General features: G+C 48.9%; 2 protein-coding genes across 2 annotated transcripts in view; one reads left to right on the forward strand and one right to left on the reverse strand.

The window, feature by feature from the left end:
* The window catches only part of wdfy4 (WDFY family member 4), a 97554-nt gene extending 92758 nt beyond the window's left edge, over positions 1-4796 (reverse strand). Inside the window, exons 1-2 of the mRNA XM_056291505.1 lie at positions 4707-4796; positions 3034-3288 (exon numbers count right to left, since the gene is read on the reverse strand). Of these exons, the coding sequence (XP_056147480.1) occupies positions 3034-3288; positions 4707-4727 (276 nt within the window). The 5' untranslated portion in view covers positions 4728-4796. The remainder of the gene's footprint in view (positions 1-3033; positions 3289-4706) is intronic.
* Positions 4797-7137: 2341 nt separating this feature from the next.
* Positions 7138-22214, forward strand: si:ch211-223a10.1 (palmitoyltransferase ZDHHC17). Its single transcript, XM_056292022.1, has 10 exons — positions 7138-7402; positions 8542-8677; positions 8777-8887; positions 10864-10996; positions 13379-13557; positions 13732-13805; positions 13955-14117; positions 14244-14326; positions 19214-19404; positions 20798-22214. Exons 1-10 carry the CDS (start codon positions 7282-7284, stop codon positions 21287-21289), a joined length of 1683 nt encoding a protein of 560 aa, XP_056147997.1. The 5' UTR covers positions 7138-7281; the 3' UTR covers positions 21290-22214.
* Positions 22215-25884: the final 3670 nt, after the last annotated feature.

The following is a 25884-nucleotide window of genomic DNA, read 5'->3' on the forward strand; positions in this document are numbered from 1 at the left end:
CGACCACCGCTTGACGTCAAATCGAAGACAGTCCAGGTTTCTTGTCCCGTTTCAGGTGACGGTTTCCAATTTCATTTCCCCTTAATCTTTCCTGCTTATTTAAGGGTCTTTCTAAATGGTTACTTCCACTTTGTCTTCTGGTTTTTTTTAACTAAAAAGACAGACAACCCCCCTCACCGCCAAATAGACTGACTACTTTTACAGAACACAACTCTTCATGATCAAAAAGTAGAAATACACAGATATAACTTTTCCACAGCCGATACATATTCTAAGTATTATTCTTATACATCCACCAATACCCATTATTTTTACTGAACAGTGGAAATTAGACCGCTAGTTTGGGGTCATTGGACAGAATCGTTTCTTTTTCAATCATTAAATAACTGCAGGATTTCAATGTAGTAAATTAAGCCACTTTTCTTTTACTTAGGACGCATAACTCATGGTCTTTGGTACTGAGTTTAGTCTTGGGTAAAATCTGACACTGACATTCCACTTTAGCCTGAGTATCGATCCAATTTTCAATACCAGTATCGATACGTCCCCACTAAAAAGTAATGTGAGAAAGACCAAGAGTTGTGGAGTGGAAGGCAGTCTAGTCCCACCACTACATATATGTATGATTCAAGAATCAAGAACAATTTACTGTCATTTCTATCATGTACTTGAGCACACAAAAGAAATGAAATTTTGTCTCATCCAGCCCACAGCAGTACAACACAAAACATGAAAACGTAAACATTTCCAAAAATGACACCACCAAAACAAAAACAAAAAACACAAACAGTTAACAAAAGTCCATTCAGTGCAACACGGTCTAAAAATTCCACTTTCCAGAGAACGAGCGCCAGCCAGGATGACTGTCGGAACTGTTGGTCTGCATGGGCTAGCAGTTAGCTTAGCCTGCCCCGCTTCTGTGTCCTGTCAGACCGCCCTGGGTGCTTCCTCTCGGGCACAGCTCCGAGCAGGGCCGTCGTCCCTGGGCCCACAGGACACAGCAGACCACGCTTTCTCAGCCAATCCAACGCCAGCTCTCCCAGCCATCAAACGAAAAAAACAAAAAAATCGAAGATCAAAATAAAAACTTCAAACGATGACACAAACTTAGACGCAGATGTAGACATGGACAAAGACACTGCATGGCAAGGCTGGGATGACAAGGAGCTCAGTCTTAGATAGGTTAAGCTGAAGGTGGCATTCTGTCATCCATGCAGAGCTATCAGCAAGGCATGACGATATCCATGCTGAGACTGTGAGGTCATCTGGCATGAATGATAGGAAGAGCTGGGTATCATCAGCATAGCAATGGTATGAGAAACCATGGGAGCGGATGATTGCACCAAGTGAGGTGATGTATATTGAGAAGAGAAGGGGACCGAGCACTGACCCTTGAGGTACTCCCGTGGATAAGCCGTGTGTTTTGGACACTTCTTCCCTCCAAAATACTGTAAAAGAACTCCCCAAGAGGTAGGACATGAACCAGCAGAGGGCAGATCCTGAGATACCAAGCTCAGTGAGTGTGGAGAGGATTTGGTGGTTAACCATGTCAAAGGCAGCTGACAGATCTAGCAGCAATATAGATGACCACTGACCAGCAGTTCTAGCCAAACGCAGTGACTCCATTAACGACAGGAGTGCAGTCTCAGTAGAGTGACCCCGCTTAAAGCCAGACTGATTCAGATCATACAGATTATTCTCAGAAAGGAATTCAGAGACTTTATTAAAGACCGTGCACTCAAGTATTTTTGAAAGAAAGGCTAGGAGTGAAACTGGTCTGTAGTTTTCAACCTGGGCTTGGTTGAGTGTAGATTTTTGAGCAGCGGGGTGACCCGAGCTTGTGGTGGGAAACACACCCGTTGTAAGCAAGGAGTTGATGATGTCTGACTGCAGGTTTGAGGGCAGGGGAAATGGTCTGTAGGAGGTTGGATGGTATCGGGTCCAGTGGACAGGTAGTGGGACGAGAGTCCAGGAGACTTGGGGACTTCCTCCCTGGTCAGGAGGGAGAATGAGGCGAGTGAGGCAGTGTTAGCCAGCAACGGCAGAGTTAGTCAGCCTCAGAGAACTGGTTACTGATGGCAGAAACCTTATCAGTAAAGTACGAGGTGAACATGTCAGGAGTGAGCAGAGTGGAGGTCAGAGGAGGAGGTGGATTAAGGAGTGAGTTAAAAGCAAAAAAAAACAATTTTTCAAGCATCAGTGTCACCACAGATCTTGTTCTGATAGTAAGTGGTCTTAGCTGTTTTTAAGGAGGAGAATGTCACTAGGAGGCGCTGATAGTCACTGAGGTCAGTGGACTGTGGTTTTACACCATTTTCTCTCTGCCGCTCTGAGCCCCATCCTTTGCTTTGTGATGACCTCAGTGAGCCATGGACTGGGGGGGGGGGCATTACGAGCAGGTTTGGATGCTAGAAGACAGAAATTGAGGAACAGAGTGTGTCTGTAGCCTCGTTGACAGGGAGTGAAGACAATTCATTATGAGGAGGCATGGAAGCCAAGACCTCATTGGAGAGCTGGGTTGGTGTAAGGGACCGGAGGTTTTGGCTGAGTGTAAGGGACCAGAGGTTTTGGCGGAAGAAGACCCTTTGTGGAGGAACATGAGGATGTTCCAGTAAGGAGGCCGTAAATTCAATAAAGAAATGGTCTGACAGATGTAGGGGGGTGACAGTCAGATTTGCTCTGGTGCCTTTCCGAGTCAAAATTAGATCGAGCGTATTGCCCAATTTGTGTGTGTGTGCCCTGTCTGTGGTCAAAGGAGGACAGAAGAGACAGGAAGTCAGTCGCTTGGGTTTTTTCAGTAAGGATATTCATGTCTCCCATGACAATCAGTGGTGTGTCATCGTCAGGAATGGCCGAGAGTAACATGTCTAGCTCGACTACAAAGTTCCCCAGTTGACACCCTGGTGGGTGGTATATGACAGCCACAAATAGCTTAATAGGAGCAGTAACCATGATTACATGGTATTCAAAGGAGGAGTTGTTGCTTAGCGGAGAAACCTTAGTGAATTTCCATATATATATGTTTATATGTACCTGTATGTAGAGAGGTAGGACTCTCAGTAAATGCTCCTCTCTCTGCTCCACGGGAATATGGTGGTGTATGGTGTCGGGGTCAGGGCATGGATATGACCCCAGCTCCTTCACTTGGTCTTTGAGTTCCTGTAGAGTCTGAGGAGCCGCTGTGACATCCCCGTCCTCCTCCTTTATCTTTACAGAGACAGCCAACTCCCCGGAAGCACTCAGCTCTCCTGTTTCTTTGTTGATCCTCTCTAAGCCACCCATCCATTCCTGGTAAACAGAGAGAGAGAGAAGGCACCACACTGTCATAGTTTCAAACAGGACGTGACATATTTTGAAATTAAATGCAATGATGAGCATGAGCATGCTATTATTAGTTTACAAGTTGATTGTGGTGACTCGATGGCATTCACTGATAGGACTCTTAGCTAGCGCTGGGCGATAGTTGAAAACCTCATCGTGACAGTAGTCATTTGGAATGATATATGATATCAATATGAAACAACGTCCTCTGCAACATCTATCTTATGCAAAAACATCACGTTTAAGAATCCAGCTGAGGTTCACCGTGTTGAAATGTTTGGTAATGTAAAAGTATGATATCCAACCAATACTAGTTTTCAAATGATACTGCCTCAGATATTTCAGGCCTCATTTTGTGAGAGATTTTAGGGAAGTCGACAGTTCAGGTAATAGATTTTCATTATCATTAAATGAGACTACCAAACACATTATGCCGATATAACTATCTAAACTTCAACCTGATAACACAACAGTGAAAGACGATAAGAGACTTTATTGAGTTATTGCCCAGCCCTACTGTCTCGCACATTTAAATCTTTAACTCGGTGCCAGGCACAGGATGTACCTTGCTGTCACATCTCCCATACACGCCACATCTTCCTCAGACGAAACGCGTCCCAAAAAGTGAAAAACTCTGCCTGGGTGGGGAGCTCATCAGGACTCCGGGACAGACAACATGGCGGCGGCGTGTCACTCAGGCTCAAGTTCTTTCCATGTGAAGGTGGTCAGAAGCAGGAGCGTGTCTGTCTCTGGCACCCGTGACTCCTCCCTGAGGCCTTGCAGAAAATCACGTTGCAAATCTTTACGGTGACTTATGTAGGCTAATCACTGCTGGCAAAAACACTGGGACGCCAGGATGACGGTAATAAAACCAGATGTCTCCTTTGCAGGGTGCCGTTGAGCAAAAGCCAACGCCATCGTAATCGGACACTTACAGATATGACACGCCAGATGTAGTTTTGCCTTCAGGCACTCTGCCCTCAAAATGCACGTGCAGCATCTGGAGATTTAGAAAACCGCCGCAAAGTCCCAAAAGAGACTAAGTTGCTCATGCGGGAGCTTTAATATGGGAGTTTTTAAGTTGTACGTGACAGCGAGTGTCACGCCATAGGACTGGGAAGAGGAACGCTCCCCCCCCCCCCCGAGCCAGTGACCTACAGCAATGAGAGAGATGCATTCAAACCGGCAGCCGAGAGCAAGCTCACGTTCCATACACACTAGTTTCCTGGTTTGAAAACCTGTTGGACATGTGTGGGGGGGGGGGGCAGAGAGAAAGAATGATCAAGTGTGAAAGTGCATTCTTTATTGCACCTTCCCTAAGCATTGCCAGGCCTTCATAAGGAATAAGCCCCCCCAACACACAGACACTGCCGCACTGTACCTACCTGTGGTGGAGTGAGAGCCATCTGGGAGTCCCCTGGCACGAGGGCAAAATCCTATCAGTTGTGTTGTGTCCCAGCCCGGTGATCTGGTGCCTCTGCCTCTGTTCCCATGTCAGACCGGGCGAGCCGAGACTCGCTCAAACATGATTTAGGGGACTACTGTAGCAGACCCAGAGCTGAACCCACCCACCTCTCACTAATCTGCATCAAGCAGGCTGGACTTTGCACAAGGAGAGCAGTTTGCATCAGCTGGCCTGGATCATGTGCCTTACTTCCTTGGAGAAAGCAGAAGTGAAGAACTGTTGTTTGGCTGGTTACAGACGGGCCCCTCCTACTCTGAATCCCGAGAAAAGTCCCCTCGGCTTTTTATAGTATTGTCACTTAACACTGACATCATATGAGTCACACTAACACCACTCCGTGATTCATTGTTAAAAAAAGCAACAAACGAGCAATTACATTTTGTTGTTGTAAGACGCTAATTGTCACCGCAGGGTCTTCATTATAGTTTGATGCTGATGTGTCAGTGATTGGACGGTGGGTAGGTGAGGGTTCGTGTTAGGATCATTGTCGTATATCAACAAATGCACAGACGTGCAATGGGATTTAGAGACAAATATTGTTGCTTGCGTCGCAGCAAAATGCAAGTATAACTCAACAGCGCCCCTGTGTGGATTCGTAAAAACCTTGCAGGGAAATGGGGCCTGGAAAGAAAATGGGCCTGCGTTGATGTGTGACCGCCTATCCTGCTCTCAGGGATGCTGGGGCCCATCCCAGCAGTCATTGGGCGGCAGACGGGGACCAAGTCACCTTACCTGCACGTCTTTGGACTGCGGGAGGAAACCGGAGCACCCGGAGGAAGCCCACGCAGATACGGGGAGAACACGCAAACTCCACACAGGGGACGACCCCCAAGGTTGGACGACCCCGGGGCTCGAACCCAGGACCTTGTTGCTGCACCCAAAATATCAACTCTAATTGTTCTATTGAACTCAGAAATGGCACTTCTCCAAGGTTTGACCTATGACCTGGAATTTCAATAGACCCTACTTGCGACTTAATTGCCCACTTACTTGGTCTATTTCGCCACCCTGCTCGGATAAGCGGCTTGGATGACGGATGGACGGATTTCAACTGAATCTTAGCGGCCTAGGCATGCAAATTAGGTCAAGGTGTCATGGGAGCGACGGCTCCCTTGTTGAATCAGCCAGCTCTATTGGCATGGCGGCAACGTGGGGTCGGCGACGCAACGTGGGGTCGGTGACGCAACGTGGGGTAGGCCACGTAACGTGGGGTCGGTGACGCAACGTGGGGTCGGTGACGCAACGTGGGGTCGGCCACGTAACGTGGGGTCGGTGACGCAACGTGGGGTCGGCCACGTAACGTGGGGTCGGTGACGCAACGTGGGGTCGGTGGTGCAACGTGGGGTCGGTCACGCAACGTGGGGTCGGCGACGCAACGTGGGGTCGGTGACGCAACGGGGAATCTGACTGGGCAGTTTGACACGCTCGCTGCGAGGTGCAAGAGACAGCGATGTGGAAGGTTCGATTAAAAAACGCAACTCCGAAAGTATAAAAAGTAAAAACGTGGGTATGAGCGCCGACCCAAGTGAAGCGCGAGCGCCGCTAGATGAGTAATGACGTGTACAGTGAACCAGGCGCTCCCATTCAAGTTTCCAAACGCCCCTCCCCCCCCCGACCAGAGGTGCAAAAACCCGGTCCAGAAAGTAAAAACCCTAACCGTGTCTTTACTCCACCCACGTTCTAAACCATCAGATTGCGCCGACTAGTTTCCCAAATCAACCGGTTTAATAAATGGATGGAGTAAAGACACGGTTAGGGTTCTTACTTTCTGGACCGGGTTTTTCCACCTCTGCCCCCGACCCCCCCCCCCCCCCCATAGGTTTCATGCCGGTTCAGGCAAACACGTCGTCCAACCTGGGAACGCGCAGCCGAACGGGGCACGTGGTTCCCAGACCGCACGTGACATAACGCCCAGCAGTGACGAACAGCAGCCGGGGTGGTGGTGGGGGGGGTTCGTGGCGTTGATGACGTCACATTCCCCAAATCAATTGCTGAGCGCTACCGTCAAAAGAAATGCTGCGTACAAAAAATAACTAAATACGGGATTATAAACTGGCGTTCGTCCTCTCCGACCCCCTTAGCGCACTCACATGTAAACCAGCAGACCGCAGTCCGCCCAGCGTCTGCGACCTCTTTGCACGCGCGCCGTACGGCGGACCCCTCTCCACTTAAAACCGACTCTTAACCCCTGTGCCGACGAAGCGCGCTGACGTCGGCTTATTTATAGGAACCACGTGTTCGGATGACGCGCCGGTCACGCGGGGAAGCTGCGGCCAATCGGCTGGTCGACGCGCGGTGCCCCCCCCCCCCCCCCGGTCAAATCAGTTCGGGACAATGAAAGATCCCGTTACTCCGGCTTGAATAGCTGACCCGCCACCGCTCTGCGAGAGGCATGTTTCTCCCCCCCTCCCCCCCGCAGTTGGGCTGAGGAGCGGTGTCACCGCGGGGAGAGGGGAACGCTCTGAAGGGGCGGCTGATCCGCAGGAATCCCAATAATGCGTCCGATGCCTGCGTGCTCCGCTGTTGGCGAGAGCATATTTGAGTGTGTACAGCGGGGGAATATTGAACAGTGTGCGCAGTTCGTTCAGAGCGATCGATCGCTCCTCAGACAGAAAGGTAAGGACGGAATAGCCGGGTGAAGAAACAAATACCTACCCCCCATACCTACCCCCCACCCCCACCCCATCCCATCCGGTCCATCCGCTAGCTGCGTGCGCTGAAACCCTGCTCGTAGGCCCCACAGTCGTGCTGTGTCGTATGTGTGCCGTGAGTTCGTCGTCTTAACATTGTGACAGGCGTGTTTACTGTTCCCCACATGAGACGTGTGGTTTCCGGGGGTCGTGGACCATCTAACGGGTCACGGCTCATCCGACACGGCTGATGGCGTCATCGGCGTAATTGAATTCTGCGCAACTGCGTATCGTTGCCTCCTTACACCTGATTTCTTCCTTTACATATTAACTTACTGTAAAGTTTGATTGACTGATTAAAGTAAATGTAACCGGTTATTTTCTTGCCCGGTGCGGGATTCGATACGGGGTGTACTGCACCACAAGGCGACATCACTAACCGCTCGGCTAAAGGGTCAGACCCGTTAACTAGGGACTAACGTGTCTTATTAGTAGTTTACAGTCGTCATCCTCTCCCGGAAGTGCGCCCTCGCGCTTTGTTATTCCCGCGCTCCGAAGAGACTTCTGAGGATCTGCACACTTCCGGATCCCAGCGCTGCTACTAATGTAACCGGTTATTTTCTTGCCCGGTGCGGGATTCGATACGGGGTGTACTGCACCACAAGGCGACATCACTAACCGCTCGGCTAAAGGGTCAGACCCGTTAGCTAGGGTGTCTTATTAGTAGTTTACATTATTATAACACACGTCATCAGCAGTGACATGACGCGCACATGACGAGCCTTCGTTTCTGGCTGCTCGTGGTCATTTTAGGTGTTGGTTTTTTTTTCGCAACTTTTTTTTGTGTGTGCAGTGGACTCTATGCACACTCTCTTCCGCATTCCAACTCGGCCAGCTCGATCATATCCGGGCAGAGCCGGAAGTGATATGGACAACCATCAACAAAAGCGAAGCAATGGCGTTTGGGTGGTTTTAAACCATCAGTGGGTCAGGAGGCTTGAGGGTGTCAGGGTAACGTTTGCCCAAAACGACAAAAGAGTCAAACATGATAGTGAGTAAGAAGTTTGAATCTCAGCATCCTCGAGCCCTTTTTGTGTGCATGTATTTGGTTTTTTTTTTATCCAGGCTGGGGCGGTTTTACCCCACTTCACTGCGCCGCCCTTCACGGTAACCGTGGGCTGGTCGACCTCTTCCTGAGTAATGGAGCTGACCCCAACCTGACATGTGATGCAGGGCAGACCGCCTTTCATTTCGCCTGCAGGTTAGTTACATGGCCCCCGTTCCAAACAGGCAACACCGTGTCCGCCTATGCCTTCTCATTCACGTGGAATAACAGGTTGTTTCTTTGCGCTCCCTTCAGGCAGGGGAATATCTATATTATGCACCAAATGATGCAACACGGGGCTGATCTGCGAATCCTGGACCTGCAAAGGAAAACCTGCCTGCACCATGCGGTGACCGGGGGCAGCATGTAAGTGCAGAAGACGGCCGTAAAGATGTGCACCAATACTCAAATTACCTTAGAGGGATGTAACTTTATTCTAGACACGGTGTGTGTGTGTCCGTCTTTATGCCCGCTCAATAATCCGGCTAAGAAAATCACAAAAATGAATCAGTTCATTTGGACACAACGGTTATTGAGAGAGAGAGGTTTCGTCACCCATCTACGTGACCTCTTCGGTCTCGACTGACCCTTGCAAGCAATACAGCTGCAGAACAACTGGAACCAACGACCGGGTTCATATGCAAATTACCGTGACCATTAACTAGAGTGTCAATGGCCATGTGTACTATTCACAGAGGATTTGGGAATGGTTGCAATCACAGCATTGTAAGATGGTGACAGATGTACTCTTGGCACCCCCCCCCCCCCCGGATCAGGGATGGTCGTTCCCTCTTCACGTAGAAGGCCTCTTTGACTCCCGTTCAAACCAGCGTTCCTCCCTATCAAGGATGTGCACGTCCTCATCCTGGAAAGAGTGGCCACTGGTCTGTAGATGGTGTAGACTGTGGAGTCCTGGCCTGACACATTAGCTCCCCTGTGTCGTGCCATCCTCTTGGCAGCGTCTGTTTGGTTTCCCCGATGAACGAGGCACAGCATCCTCCCAGCACTTAACGGCATACATTATATTGCTCTGTTTGTGCCAAGGGGACCCGATACTTGGGGTGGAGCAATTTCTGGCGCAGTGTGTCTTGGGGCTTGAAAGCAACTGAGATGCGGTGTTGAGAAAATACGCATCTCAACTGTTCTGACACCCCCACCACATACAGAATCACAACTGGTTTATGCTCAGACAGCTGTTGTCCTTCTCCTCTCCTCGATCGGCTGGTCCACTGTTTGGGCGTCTTCCCGTCTTTGACAAACGCCCAGTTGGGATAACCACACTTAACCAGGGCCTGTTTAATGTGGGATTTCTCCCCTTCCCCGGCCGCTGTGTGGGCGGGGACGTTGTCAGCTCGGCGGTCCGGCGTCCTCATGACTCCTAGTTTGTGCTCCGGTGGATGATGAGAGTCAAACCTTAAGTACTGATCAGTTTGTGTTGGTTTACGGTAAACCTCAGCAATCGGATGTCCCCCATCACCAAATGTACTTTCGGTGTAAGAAGGCTGACCTGTCTTTTTTCACATCCTCCCTGGTGAACTTGATGTGGTTGTCCACGGAGTTCATGTGGTCAGTGAAATGTGCTACATCCTGACATTTAATTTTAACCCAGGTGCCGTCCACAAATCGCCATCGTACGACGCTGTGATTGCAGCTATTCCCCAGTGCTGTGTGAACTGATTCGACTTTCTGTGGTATTCCTCACTGGACTGTTGAACATGCATCAAGACATTGTGGTTAATTCTGCTGATAGGTGGTTTGGGCACTGCTATGTAGCTGTAGTGTCTTCACAGTCGGTTGTGTAGAAAATGGCTGCAGTATTCTGACGTATTAGTTTTTATCGCAATTTAAAGAATTTGAATCCCGTCTTACGTGCCCCCATGAGTAGCGTCTCTGGTATATTCTCTGCACCATCGCACCTTATCACCTCATATTTCACCTGTATAAGTCAATCCCTGTGTACACATCTGAGGATTGTTGTGTTGCGGTGTTGTTATTCCATGTTAAGTGCAGCGAGAGAGCCACGAAACCGCAGTCGAATTCCGTGCATGTGCAAACCCGCATGGCCACCAACAAACACGATTCTGATTCTGAATGCAACGCTGGTATCAGCACGTGCTAAAAGAGCCTGGGTTCGGCTACAGGGGAGACGTTGGCGTCAACGAGTCCGCTTGATTTGAAAATGTCGCTCTCTGTTGTCGCTGTGAATAACATTGATGAGGCCTATTTTCAAACAACACATCATAAAATTAACTTTTTTTAATCTTCATTTTTGTCATGCGGGTGCACACAAACATGCTACACACACACACACACACACACTGATTCTGTGTTGTTTTTGTTAGTGTTGCCATGCATTACTTGTGGGAAACGGGAATGTTCCGGTTCTCTGACACAGACATGTACCAGGTCACACCCCTTCACCTGGCAGCGTCCACCGGCAACACGGAGGTGGTCCGCTACTTACTCAGAGACCAGGTGGGTAAATACATGCACCCGTTGAAGTGAGTGCGTACACTCGCACCCTCACACAATCACACACTCTTTACTCACTTGCTCATGGGCTGTGCTGTACCCTAGCTGTGCTCAAGCCAGTCTATGGGGAGCTGAACAGCTGACATCTCTTCAGCCAGGAAGTTGACGCTGAACTGTGGCGTTTTCCATGCAAACAACATTTGTTCATGTGTTGTTAGACCCCAGTGACTATGTTGACCAAAGTTATTAGCTTCGAGGACGGGCGGAAAATCTCAATTTATAGTATTTAGAAGGCTCCAGTGTTTATACCCGGGTGTCGGTGCAGCCGCGTGGAGAGGAAGCGCCCACCTTTCATTTGACTGAAGGCACAAGTTGCAGGCATGGCCGATGTACTTCTGTTTTACGGAAATGGTGTAAAGATTAGTCCTCCTCGTTGCAATGTTAAAAAGCCAACTTTTTGTCGCCCTCTGCTCTGCCTGTGATCACAAATTTTGTGTCTCAACATAATGTATAACCCAGTACAGGTGTTTTCATTTATACACCGATCAGCCAAAACATTACAACCACCTGCCTAATATTGTGTAGGTCCCCCTCGTGCCACCGAAACAGCTCTGACCCGTCGAGGCACAGACTCCACAAGACCTCTGTGGGTGTCCTGAGGTATCTGGCACCAAGACGTTAGCTGCAGATCCTTCAAGTCCTGTTTTTCCAGCACAACCCGCAGATGCTCGATCTGATTGAGATCTGGGGAATTTGGAGGCCAAGGCAACACTTTGAACCTTGTCATGTTCCTCAGACCACTCCTGAACAATTTTTGCAGTGTGACAAGGCACATTATCCTGCTGAAGGAGGCCACTGCCCTCAGGGAGTACCGTTGCCATGAAGAGGTGTACCGGGTTTGCAACGCTGTTTAGGTAGGTGGCACATGTCAAAGTAACATCCACATGAATGCCAGGACCCAAGGTTTCCCAGCAGAACATTGCCCAGAGCCTCACACTGCTTCTGCTGGTTTGCCTTCTTCCCATAGTTCATCCTGGTGCCATCTCTTCCCCAGGTAAACAATGCACATGCACCTGACTGTCAACATGATGTAAAAGAAAACGTGATTCATCAGACCCAGCCAGCTGTTATGGTAGCATTCCATCAATTCCAGGTTCTCGGCCCTTGTCCATGAATGTCTTGTTCCAGTAGTCCATTTCTCATCAGGTTGCCCTGGTTCCCCAACACCTGACGCGGACCTTGTTGACTCGGGTGACGTCCGAGCTGGTATGACTCTATTCATGTACTCTCACTCATGTCCGAGGTAGCTGGCTTAGGAGTCTTAAGCCACGGACTCTTACTGGATACTTGTCCCCCACCGGGGTTTGAATCCCTGATCTCCAGCACGGAAAGTCGACGTTCTTACCAACTGAGCTAGCCACTGCTCCATGGTCCAGTTCTGACACTCATGTGCCCATTGTAGGAGCTTTCGAGAGTGGACAGGGGTCATCATCGGCACTGGTCTGGCGCTACGCAGCCCCATACGCAGCAAGCTGCAATGCACTGTGTGTTCTGACACCTGTCTGTCATCGCTAGCATTAACATTTTGAGCAATTTAAGCTACAGTAGCTCTTCTGTGAGATCGGACCAGACAGGCTAGCCTTCGCTCCCCAAGCGCATCAGTGAGCCTTGGTTGCCCATGACCCCATCACTGGTTTTCACCAGTTGTCCTTCCTTGGACCACTTTTGGTAGGTACTGACCACTGCATACTTGGGAACACCCCACAAGACCTGCTGTGTTCAGAGATGCTCTGACTCAGTCGTCTAGCCATATCAATTTGGCACTTGTCTAAGTCATTGAGATCCTTACGCTTGCCCATTTTTCCTGCTTCCAACACATCAACTTCAACAACTGACTGTTCACTTATTGCCTAATATATCCCACCCCTTGAAAGGCACCATTGTAATGAGATAATCAATGTTATTCACTTACCTGTCAGTGGTTTTAATGTTTTGGCTGATCGGTGTATAGCTTTATGTTTCTATCATCAGACCCAGCACAACTACAACAAAGTAATGTGAATGAGGGTCACAAAGTGTAAACTGCCCTGAAATTACCATTAGCCAGACAGCCCTCTTCACACCTTCATGCTTACAGCATGCACATACCTGCTTGTATGCATGCTTGAAAATCCCATAATGTTAGTGTTTCTGTTGGCACTTTGCTCAGTTGTGCGAGTTGTGGCCAAAAGCAGCACTGTTCATCTTTAATTACATTCACCTGTTGTGTCAGGTCTAAACACTAATTAGATGGTTAGAACTTCTGTCAGGATAGGAAGCCAGCAGAAATGGGAGTTTCCCAGAGGACCGCCTGAAGAAGCGCTGCTCTAACCTGGTCTTTTCCAGAGATGTGCAGTAGATGCGGTGGACCAGCAGGGGGGAACGGCGCTCCACGTTGCTGCGGAGAGAGGAGGCGTGGAGGTGTGTTGGACACTGCTTCAGAAAGCAGGTTATATCATGCTCCATCAGAAAAACCACAGCGGCCTAACGCCTCTGGACCTCAGCAAGCAGGGGAAGACATTTCGGTAAATATGTGGTCCTTGGAAGTTGCTGGCAAAACAATAACCAGGAAATTGCATTGGATAGCCATAACGCCTTGGTACTGTTAAAACCTGTACTATGGATGTTCTTGTTTTCCAGAGGTCTGTTCTTCCCTTGGGATCCTTATATTGATTAATCTGTCGATATCTCTTTCCTAGACATCAGCAACTCACCAAACTACTGAGTCGTTACATCAACGAACCGATACACCACAAGCCTAAAGAGTCTCACGGTACTTATAACTCTCTCACTTTAATAAACTAGTAATGGAAGCAGTAATATTTGTGATGACAAGGATGTCAGTGGTAGAGGTAGCACTCTATGTATGTGTCTGTTCCTCCATACAATTGTGTGCTGATGACTTGTGTTTCTTACATCTAGTCTTGTACTATTGGACACTATTGTTCCCAGCCTTGAGCGGAGCAGCCATTTTACTTATAGCAGCCATGTTGGGAGGCTACGGAGGGCTAATTTGTGGCCTGCTCTTCCCATGGCTTGCTAGAAGCATCTTCACTCAGTATCACCGCATGACCACCTACCAAAGGTTTGAATGAATAACACTACACAGAGAGATGCGTTGATTAAAATTATTTCGTGTATGTTCCTCGTTTAAACATTTTTGCCATTTTTTTTTCACAAAGCATTCAGACGCCAAATATCTTTGTTCCAGGTTACCCAACCCCATCTACCTGGGAACCCTCATAGCTGGTTTGTTCCATTCCCTGCTCTGCTTTTATGGAAAAATCATGCTAAATATCCTTAACGCAGATGTGTTATGTGATGTCTTCTGCCAGTGAAAATGTTTTGAAGAAATGATGTTTGACTGTGTTACCCGTGTATGACTTGGTGTATTGGAAAATGTCAAGTCAAGTCAATTTTATTTGTATAGCTCATTATCACACATTACAAATTTGCCTCAGTGAGCTTTACAGCAATACCACATCCTGTCCTTAGACCCTCGCATCAGATAAGGAACAACTCCCTAAACAACCCTTTTAACAGGGAGACAAAATAGGGAGAAACCTCAGGGAGAGCAACAGAGGAGGGATCTCTCTCCCAAGATGGACAGACATGCAGTGGATGTTGTATGTACACAATTTACACAATACAACATTGAAAGAGGATAACAGAATTATAATGGAATGATAAGATATATGAAGAATATGATGAGGAGGATGCCAAGCAGAGTCCAGTAACAGCCCAGGACCTCAGCCATGTGACCACCATCACCATGTAGACCTGACAGGAGGACAGACTACATGCACACAAGAGAGAAAAACATCACCCCATTCACATACACGGGAGAAGAGACAAGGAAAACAGTCACACATCGGAGTGAGAGAAGGATATAACATTGAAACAGGATAGCAACATTATATGGATTTATAAGATACATAAAAAAATGTGATGGGGGGAGTGTCCGGGTAGCGTAGCAGTCTATTCCATTGCCTACCAACACGGGGATCGCCGGTTCGAATCCCCGTGTTACCTCCGGCTTAGTCGGGCGTCCCTACAGACACAATTGGCCGTGTCTGCGGGTAGGAAGCCAGATGTGGGTATGTGTCCTGGTTGCTGCACTAGTGCCTCCTCTGGTCGGTCGGGGCACCTGTTCAGCAGGGAGGGGGAACTGGGGGGTATGGTGTGATCCTCCCACATGCTACGTCCCCCCGGCGAAACTCCTCACTCTCAAGTGAAAAGAAGTGGCTGGCAACTTTACATGTATCTCAGGAGACATATGGTCGTCTGTGGCCCTCCTACCCAGATCGGCAGAGGGGTCGGAGCAGCGACCGGGACGGCTCAGAAAAGAGAGAGGTAATTGACCAAGTACACTTGAGGGGAAAGGGGGGATGTGATGAGGGGGATGCTAAGTAGTGTCCAGGTGGCAACCACTGTCACCATAAAGACCTGGGAAGAGGACAGACTACACATGCACACCAAGGAAGACTCGCATACATGGAAGAAGCGAAAGGAGAAGACATCATTCAGAGAGAGAGAAAAGATGTCAAAAGAAGAAAACAGTTGACAATAGTCAATAATCTATACTCTATGATCTCATCGGCAGGAAAGTGCTTAGTAATTTATTGAGACAGAAACTGACCATGCAGTACAGGTCATGATGTATTTAAAGTAAGTAGTAAAATAAGTAGTAAAGTAATCTAAAGGCAGCTAATTGTTGGTTAAGGCAAAAAGATAAGTTTTAAGTTTGGATTATAAAGACTCAACAGACTCTGATTGTCTGATGGCTACAGGCAAGTTATTCCACAAGAATGGGGCCTGATTCTTTTTAACTTTGGGTACACACATGATCCCTGTATTTTGAGAGCGGGATGCTCGAGATGTAATGTACAGTTTAAGGAGATCAGACAAATATGAGGCCAGCCCATTTAGGATTTTATAAGTCAGCAGAAGCACCTTGAAGTCTGATCAAGCATGGATAGGAAGCCAATGAAGGGAGGCAAGAATTGGTGTGATATGGTCAAATTTTCTAGTTTTAGTTAGGATTCTAGCAGCAGCATTTTGAAACATCTAAGGACTTTAATGGAACTGGTCGATAGTTATTAAGAGACCCTAGATCGAGGTGCAGTTTCTTTTTTGGGGGGATCCCCCCTTTTCTCCCCAATTGTACTTGGCCAATTACCTTATTCAAGCCGTCCCATTCATTGCTCCACCCCCTCTGCCGATCTGGGGAGGGCTGCAGACTACCACATGTCTCCGATACATGTGGAGTCGCCAGCCGCTTCTTTTCATCTGACAGTGATGTGATGAGTTTCGTCAGGGGAACTTAGCGTGTGGGAAGATTCACACAACTCCCCTCAGTTCCCCCTCCCCCCTGAACGGACTGACTAGAGGGAAGCGCTAGTGCAGTGACCAGGACACATACCCACATCCAGTTTCCCACCCGCAGACATGGCCAGTTGTGTCTGTACGGACACCCGACCAAGCCGGAGGTAACACAGGGATCTGAACAGGCGATCCCCGTATTGGTATGCAATGGAATAGACCGCTATGCTACCTGCACGCCCTGAGGTGCAGTTTCTTAAGTAGAGGTTTGACCACAGCTGTCTTAAAACTGCTGGGAAAAGTGCCAGTAGTAAGTGATAAATTATGAAACTGTCCAGCATTATAGGTCCCAGGAATGGCCAGATGTCTTTAAAAAGTTTTGCTGGTAAAGGGTCTAGTAGGCCAGCAGTTGGTTTAGAAGCTGACATGAGCTTATTCAAACTATCAAGAGAGATAGTCTCATAAGCTGTAAACAATGGGGACCATCAGTGACTCGTTTTATATAGATATGGATTTGGTAAGGCAGACTCTGCAGGAGTAGCTGGAGTTGAAAAACTAATTTCGTTTATGATCTCATCAAACTTTTGTAGAAAAAGTCTTGAAACTCGTGGGCCTTGAACGGTGAGCAGCAAATAGACGGCTGCTTTTTAGTAAATTTAGCTACAGCGTCAGGGAAATGTGGGATTATGTTTATCAATACTGATTAAGCGAGAGTTACAGCAGCTGAAGCACACTTTTATTTCAATAAACACTCGTGCCACGATAGGTTAAAAAACTTCTCATTTTAATTTTCACCGTTTGCGTTCCGGTCTCCTGCAGGGCCGCTTGTGAGCACGTGTCTCGTCGGTAAACCAGGGTGTAGGCCTCTTTAGTCGCCTAGCTCTGGTAGTGAGAGTTGCGGCTGAATCGAGACTAGAGAGGGCCACATTTGAGTCACTAGTGAAATTTCCAAATGCAGCTAGAGTGGAGGGACCGATGTGGCGACTGGCAATTACATCTGCACCGACATTAACAGGACAGACCAATAAACCTTCAAATTTGATGAGAAAATTATCTGACACAGCAGAGGTGGTTGGCAAGAGACTCAGATCAGAAACAGCTATCTCTTTAGATAAAACCAAACCAAGGGTGTTACCACTGCAATGAGTCGACTCTTGAACAAACTGAGTGAACCCAAAAGTATCAAAAAGCACCAGAAAGGCTTTATTTAGAGGATCAGCAGCCTTATTCAGATGAATATTGAAATCACCTAGAATTAGAATGAGGAACAGGAGGTTGGTAGAGTGTGAGAATGTGGACCGAAGCAGTCTGTTTGTGGCTGAGGGAGGTGGACCAAAAGATTCGAATTTAGATTCAAATTTAAAAGTTAAATTAAAAATAGACTTCCATATTAAGGCAACACCCCCACCTTGTTTATTTGCCCGCGCTACATGGGCATAAGTATAGTCGGGTGGGGAAGCTTCACTTAAGGGAAGGAAAACATTGGTTTCAGCCACGTTTCACGTGTCCCAATCATATCGAAACTATGTTCAAGAGTCAGATAATTTATTAGTAAGGCTTTGGTAGACAGTGGTCTGATATTTATGAAGCCAAATTGAAGCATCTTGTTGAAGTGATCAGTAGTAGGCAGAGCTTTAGAGCTACCAATAGATGAAATCCATCCATCCATTATCCAAACAGCTTATCCTGCTCTCAGGGATGCTGGAGCCTATCCCAGCAGTCACTGGGGGGTAGGTGGGGAGAAACCCTGGACAGGCCACCAGGCCATCACACACGTTCATACCTAGGGACAATTTAGTACAGCCGAGTCACCTGACCTGCATGTCTTTGGACTGTGAGAGGAAACTGGAACACCCGGAGGAAACCCACACAGACACGGGGAGAACACGCAAACTCCACACAGAGGACGACCCGGGACGACCCCCAAGGTTGGACAACCCCGGGGCTCGAACCCAGGACCTTCTCGCTGTGAGGCGACCGCGCTAACCACTGCGCCACCGTGCTGCCTCCAGTAGATGAAATATTAATGGGGAGTTGACACCTTGTACGACAAGGTGTCCAAGTTGACAGTTTTGAGGACCAACACTTTGACCAATGTGCGGTCACACTCGTGATCACACTAGATGTTTGGTTCTGTAGATTATTAGGTACATTTCACCCAACACCAGTGGTGGGAATCATTATTAGATTATTGTGATTCGCACATTCAGGAGAGGAGAGCTTGGGAGTAACACAGCAGCAGGGTAGGGAGACGGTCTCAATGCTACAGACCAAGCTGTCAGGCTGATAAGCTACACTAGGAGAAATTCCCTGACTAGACACGTTAACTAAGCTAGCTGACTCCACATCCGCACTAGGTTTAAACCTAGCAGGCTCTCTAATCACCTGCAACCTGCTGAATGGTGAGCCCCTAGTGTCAAACTAAACATAGACAGCTATCTATATTGCTAGACAAAAGAGCGGCGCCGTCCCCAGTAGGGTGAATGCTGTCCACTTTCAGCAGGTAAGGGCGGCCCCAGAAAGAAGGCCGGTTATCAACCAAGCCGAATCCCTGCTCATTACAGTAACGAGCCAGCCAGCGGTTCATTGATTGTGAGCCTGCTGTACATCTCATCATTACCCCTCACGGGTAAGGGGCCAGAGACAAATAATCGATAACGACACGTCTTTCTGGCCAGCTCAAGCGTCCTGACCAGACTGGCTTTTGTGATCCTCTGATTGCGTCATCCTATCATTGCTGGTGCCGACGTGAATAACAATATTGTGAGTGGTGCTGCGTGTCTGGGTTCCCCCCTGTTTCTCCCTGCGTGATGCCAGCACCCCAAGATTATCCTCTATGTCCACCTTAACTCGGTGCACGTGTTTGGCCTGCCAGTGCTCTGGTCCAGGTGTCGATGATCCACTTCTCCCTGGTACTGGGTTTGTTCTGTAAGATTCTGACTCAGGACACCGGGACATTGGACCGAGTTGACTCCGATCCTCGCTTCTCCTGTATCGCTGACCTGTTGGAGCAAAACCAGAGAGCCCACAGATTCTGCCCCTACTGTGAGGTAAGTGCAGCACGACCAGGTATGGTTTTGTCGTCATGTTAAACCGTATAATCGTGTACTACAGCGCAGTAATATTATAGGGACACCTTTTACACAATAGACGTACGTAGTATTTGTATGGTAATGTGCCGAAAAAACAAACAAAAAAACACAAAACTTGTGTAGTAATTCCTAATGGTTTTACTCGTTTTACTATATGGGTGGGCAGGGGTTTGGGTGTTGATGCCCAAATAACAGGATCCCAGATCAAGCCATGTTTCATCTCGATGGGAAAATGCACAGGGGTGAAAAAGGGTGGCCTCCACCCCCCCTCCACCTTGTTTTCAGTGGTACCACAGTTGTGTATTATATTTGATCTGTGGAAAGGATTTTTTGGTGCGCTTTGAAGCTACAATCCCGGGGTTCAAAATGCCGCTGTAATTAAAGCATGACGTAGCCTGGCCTCGTTTAAATCACTGCAAGTGTCTCCTCCGAGACCCCAGTTCCCTTCTGGCCTACGCCGTATGCGGTCGTGGCAGTATCCGCTGCTGACGTGACGTCTTTTTTTTTTTTAAAAGCGGCAGCATTTAGAGGGGTGACAGCCGATACGCCCACGGGCACGTTTAAAGGTGGAGCTCTTGTTCCCGCAGAGAAGGATGGCGTAACGTCCAGACCGTGGCTGCAGCGTATCTTTAGCTGTGCCCTGTGACAAAACCAGATTGATCCAGAAGCGCTTTAAAGGAAGGCGTCCGGGTAGCGTAGCGGTCTATTCCGTTGCCTACCAACACGGTGATCGCTGGATCGAATCCCCGTGTTACCTCCGGCTTGGTCGGGCGTCCCCACAGACACAATTGGCCGTGTCTGCGGGGTGGGAAGCCGGATGTGGGTGTGTGTCCTGGTCGCTGCACTAGCGCCTCCACTGGTCAGTCGGGGTACTTTTTCGACGGGGAACTGGGGGGGAATAGCGTGATCCTCCCGCGCGCTATGTCCCCCTGGCGAAGCTCCTCCCTCTCAGGCGAAAAGAAGCGGCTGGTGACTCCCACGTGTATCGGAGGAGGCATGTGGTAGTCTGCCAGCGACCGGGACAGCTCGGGAGTAGGGTAACTGGCCAAGTCCAATTGGGGAGGGGGGAAAAAAAGGGGGGGGGCTTTAAAGGAATCAGATTGGAATCATCACGTCAGAGGTCTTTGGCTGTGGTTTAGAGGGCATAACATGGATTTAGACCACCAGGACGTTTGAGCTCCCGCAGCTTCTGGCAGGTCAGAGTTGTAGGTGTGGTGGCCGTTTAGATGGAAGTTATTGATCTGCTGTATGCATTTAATCTCCTCCCTGTTTGACCTTGACTTGTGTACTTTCAAACACACCAGCTAACCGTTCTGCCGCCTTCATCTTGCCCCCCCCCCCCCCCGCCCAGCTCTTTCAGCCTGACCACAGTAAACACTGTAAGCTGTGTGACGTGTGCGTGAAGGACTACGACCACCACTGCCTCTTCCTCAACCGCTGCATCGGTAGAGGCAACCACCGCCTCTTCCTCCTTTTCATCCTGTCCATGGTGATCGCCCACCTTCTCTTTGTTGCCACGGCGACAAGCTACCTGTACGGAAGGATGGCCCTGGGATCCCACCACAGTTGGTCGTCCTGGCTTACAGTATTGGGGGCGGAGTTTTGGGTGGCGGTCATGGCGATCATGAACGCCTTGACGTTCCTCTGGGAGGTGTGGCTCCTGACCGAACAGTTCGACGCAGTTGCCGTGGGAACCACGACTTACTTCAGACAGTGTGAAGCTTCTGGCCGTCAGAGGTCGTTCCTACAGCGGTGGGTTGCAGTCATTTCGTTTCTGCTGGAGGGGAGAAGACAGGTTGGTAGGGGACAGACAGGGCAAGACAAGGCCTCCATAGACATTTAGACGCTGTCGTTCTTAAACATTCCTGAAAATGTCATTCTTTAAAACTCGTTGTCTCCAAGAGTTATGTGTTTCCTTCCCACCTTTAAAAGGCACAAGTTTACAGGGTCACCTGTCCTTGCAGAAACACGTTCGTGGCGATATCCTTCTTAGTTCCCTCAGTAACTGTGGCTACTGTCATATAACACCTTGTACTTGAAATTTACACTAGCTAACATGTTGGAATAGTGCTATAATTCAAAATATAGGGTAGACTTTAATGTATAATTGACAAAAAAACGGGCTATGAGGATACTTATCGTTAACTATGTGGACTCATGTGTCGTCACCTCCGGCTCCCTACGGACACAATTGGCCGTGTCTGCGGGTGGGAAGCCGGATGTGGGTATGTGTCCTGGTCGCTGCACTAGCGCCTCCTCTGGTCGGTCGGGGCACGCCTGTTGTTTGAACTGGGGGGGGGGGAATAGCGTGATCCTCCCACGTGCTACGTCCCCCTGGTGAAACTCCCCACTGTCGGGTGAAAAGAAGCAGCTGGTGACTCCACATGTATGGGAGGAGGCACGTGGTAGTCTGCAGCCCTCCCCGGATCGGCAGAGGGGGGTGGAGCAGAGACCGGGACGGCTCGGAAGAGTGGGGTAATTGGCCGGATACAGCTGGGGAGAAAAAGTTGGGGGTGGGGGGTCTATATACATATGTGGTTAGTGAACTTATTGAGCTGTATTGAACCAACCAACTTTCAAGAAACGTATGGGTGTAATGTGGTAGTGCTCTGGAGCTGTTCGTAAAAATAACGAAACTGTGTTTTAGCAGGAAATTCTTCTGATACCTTGAATGTCGTGTGACACTTGCTTTATATTCCTTATCTGTACACTTTTTAACTTCAGTGTTTTTGTTTTCAATAAAAGTGTGACATGGGACCACGTGTTACTCCAAGTTGGAAATGTGTCTGTGGCTGTTTCTTTAGCAGTACCCCAGAGTTTAGCCTGTCCATCTAACAGCTCGTGGTGTTGGCCATGGCTAAAAGCAGATACACTGGAGGACATTGTTCCTAACATAACGTCATTAGCTCTATGACCTGCTCATTAGGCACTTGGTAGCATGGCACTTCCCCTTCTCTCTAATGGGCCAGGTCCACTCATGTCTTCATAAGACAGGCTCATTTCCTTCCTGTCCCGCGGGGCCATATTTCTAGATTATATATGATGTTCTCCACAGTCTTCAGAGGCCATTGTGACTGAACTGTGGGTGTGGCTTATTCATTATGTCACATGTGATAAAATTTAATGTCTCCAGTGCTGCCTGTTCTGCATAGGGAGTGGTCGGGTATGGAGGGAGGCGGCCGGTTCAGGTTGAAGGGCTGGTAACCCTGGGAAACCGCCTCCTTTCACCCTCCTCATCTCTGAATCAGTGCGGCTGGTTATGAAAGCGGCATGCCTATGAGTAAATGAGATAATTCCCCCCATCTATTTAACACTAGGACGACCGGGATTTCACTCCTACCTAGAAAGACCGCGGGCGGTCAAAATGACCACCGGTTGTTAAACTCTATATTCTGTCAAGATACATACCCAGTTGAGATATTAATGCATTACATGTGTTAGTGCGTCTGTTAGGAAACTAACTGACACCAAAATGAACATTTTATAAAACAATTCAAAATGGCCGCTGTCCAACGCCTGTAAATACTGCAGAGCATCGGTGGGAGTCACGGTGCGTCTGTAACCAGACATGTTAGACGTATTACCTGGAAAAGCAAACGGAAAACACATGCTGCTAATCAAACAGACGTAACAGGGCCTATAACACCTGAAATGTAAAAAAAAAAACAAACTGAACGTTGCGAAGGAAATGACGCGAACAAACACGTCATAAATAGTGACGTGACGCACACAATGACGCGCGGTCATTTTGACCGGCTGCGGTTCTTTAGGGTAGAGCTTATCATAACGTACTTGGTGTGTGCAGTTGTTGTAAAACTAAGTTTTAATGCAAACCTACGCAGTTTTAGGAGCGGCAGGTCTGTGTTGTAGCGAATTGGGGGGGGGGGGCAGTCCGGGAACCGCCGCAACCAAGACGCGAACCCGGGTCTCCCGCACCACAGGCGACTACGTTAACCAGTCTACAGGGTCTGGACCGTTAGCCAGAGGCTACCGCTCTGGTGGTTCCAGTAGGTTTTAAGTTCCGGTCGTTGTTTGGGACGGTTTGAATTGTTGTAACCGGTTACTTTCTTGCCCGGTGCGGGATTCGATACGGGGTGTACTGCACCACAAGGCGACGTCACTAACCGCTCGGCTAAAGGGTCAGACCCGTTAGTTAGGGACTAACGTGTCGTATTAGTAGTTTACATTGTCACTTTTAGTTTTAGTTTTAGTTTTATAGGCCTTGTTCCGTTTGTTAGATTAGCCACATGTGTTTTCCGTTTGGTTTTTCAGGTAATATTTTCACTTTCTCAATTTTGCTATTCAAGTTCGACCATGTCTCTCTGAAGTTTAAATTGTTTAAAAATAGTAAATTATAGTTGTTAGAATGTTAATTTTGGTGTCAGTCGTTTCCTAACAGACATACTATCATAGTGTAACGTGCATGGATAAGAAGACACGCTGGCCGCTGGCTGGTGGGTCTGACTCTTTAGTCTAGCGGTTAGCGATGTCTCCTGCGGTGCGGGCGATACGGGTTCGCTTCCCGGCCGCGGCAGTTCCTGTGGTTGCGTTGTCCCCCGGATTCGCTACACTGGTGTCAGAAGTGGGATGGAGCGACCGTAAGGCCATCGGAAGCGCATGCGCCCTGAGGCGTGAAGGAGCTGATATGTTCAAGCGCGGGGACGCGCTTCCCGAAGGAGGGGGGTAGTGTAACGTGCATGGATAAGTAGACCCGCTGGCTCGCGGGTCTGACCCTTTAGTCTAGCGGTTAGCGATGCCTCCTGCGGTGCGGGCGATACAGGTTCGCTTCCCGGCCGCGGCAATTCCTGTGGTTGCGTTGTCCCCCGAATTCGCTACAATATGCAATGCCTTAATATCTCAATCGGGTGTTTCTCTTGACAGAATATTGAGTTTAAAAACCGGCGGTCATTTTGACCGCCCATGGTCGTTTTTATGTAGCTCTTGTAAATGTTTGTGCGTTTGATCTAAAACACTTTTTATTACAAATATATATGCAATCTTAGGAGCATTCCGGAGGCGGCGGGTCTGTACCCTTTTCCCACAAAGTTATTAAGCCTTGAAAATCCAAAACGGTCACAATGGCCGCCGTGGTCGTCCTGAGGTTAAATAGCAACTATACGTGTGGTTGCACAGCTCCGGTGTGCGAGGCAGCAAACATTGTCTAAGTCTTTTACGGAAAAACCGGTTCATTTCCCCAGGAATCTCCTTTGCCTTTTCCATAGACAACACCTCTGGTGCTCGCGGCGTTGCATTTAGCCGTTTCAGAGTGTGGGGTAGTTTAATAATATCTGATGGGGAAATGCACAAGGCTTTTACTTAGTACGGTCAGCAGATTTCACTTCTCTGTCTAAGAATCTCACTTCCTGTGTGGGAGACGGGCGTTTGTTTCTGGGGCGCGTGTCCGTGTTCCGTGTGGCCGGCGAGGCATATAAGGCCGAGGCTGGACCCTGTCTGCTGTGACGGGCGCACTCCGGACCGCTCAGCGCTCATCTGGGCCGGTCGTCTTGAGATGACAGGGCAAGTAATCCTCGCATGACTCGCTTTCTTTCCTGACATAGCTTCCTTGTGGCGGAGCCCGTCTGCGTCAGCATTCCTCCGGCTCGCCGTCACTGTCGCGTTAATGATGGCCACTACACTGGGCCCTTCTCTCTGGGTATGCGAACGCCATTGTTCGATTGTCTCTCAACCATTATCAATTAAGTGTGGGGCCGAGCTTTCAGTGTGGCCATTGTGTACCCTGAAGTGTGTGTGCTGACGTGTGTGTGTGGGTTCTGGTTCTAGAAAGGGCCCCGGCTCAGATGGATGTACTGTGCTGATGGATCCGCAGCCATGAAACCGTTCAGGACTCCTCTGATTGACAACCCTCAAAAGACGTTGGCAGGTAAGGCCCGCTTCTCGGCTTGTTTCAGGGTGCGCTTGTCGACAGCAGTTGTTGGGATTTAAGGTTTGCGTTGCTTGTGAGCAACATGGCTGACGGCACAGCACGCCATGTTGACTTTCCTCGCTTGTTCAGTGGGTCTCCTCCATGCATCCGGTCATCCGGGCGTCATATCCTCAACGGAGGCTTCGATGCAACGTTGCACTGACGCAGCGTTTGGTTGTACTGCATTTTGCAGCAAACCACCGATGTTCACCACTGGTCCATGTGCATGTGTGCCCGTTGCAGAGGAGCAGTGAGGTGTCCCCAGAAGACTGCTCAGTAAACTCCTTCCCCTTCACACTTCATCTCTACGTCGTCCAGACGCTTGAATGGCAGCACTACTACTACTGCTAACTATACTAACTCCTCTACTAACTATACTCTTACTAACTGTAGCATATCGACTCCATCCGTACCAGGCAGAAGGAGCAAGGACGTCACACCCTCCAACACTGTAGGGTGGGACGCCAGCGAGATAATTCCCCCATCTGTTTAACACTAGGACGACCGGGATTTCA

The sequence above is a fragment of the Lampris incognitus genome, chromosome 13, assembly GCF_029633865.1.
Source record: "Lampris incognitus isolate fLamInc1 chromosome 13, fLamInc1.hap2, whole genome shotgun sequence".
Taxonomy (NCBI): domain Eukaryota; kingdom Metazoa; phylum Chordata; class Actinopteri; order Lampriformes; family Lampridae; genus Lampris; species Lampris incognitus.

Excerpts from the sequence above, each read along its gene's own strand:
- si:ch211-223a10.1 (XM_056292022.1), top strand. The coding sequence starts at position 7,282 with ATGCGTCCGATGCCTGCGTGCTCCGCTGTTGGCGAGAGCATATTTGAG. Across the intron at positions 8,678-8,776 it reads GCCTTTCATTTCGCCTGCAG|GCAGGGGAATATCTATATTA; the intron begins GTTAGTTACATG and ends CGCTCCCTTCAG. Across the intron at positions 8,888-10,863 it reads GCGGTGACCGGGGGCAGCAT|TGTTGCCATGCATTACTTGT; the intron begins GTAAGTGCAGAA and ends TGTTTTTGTTAG.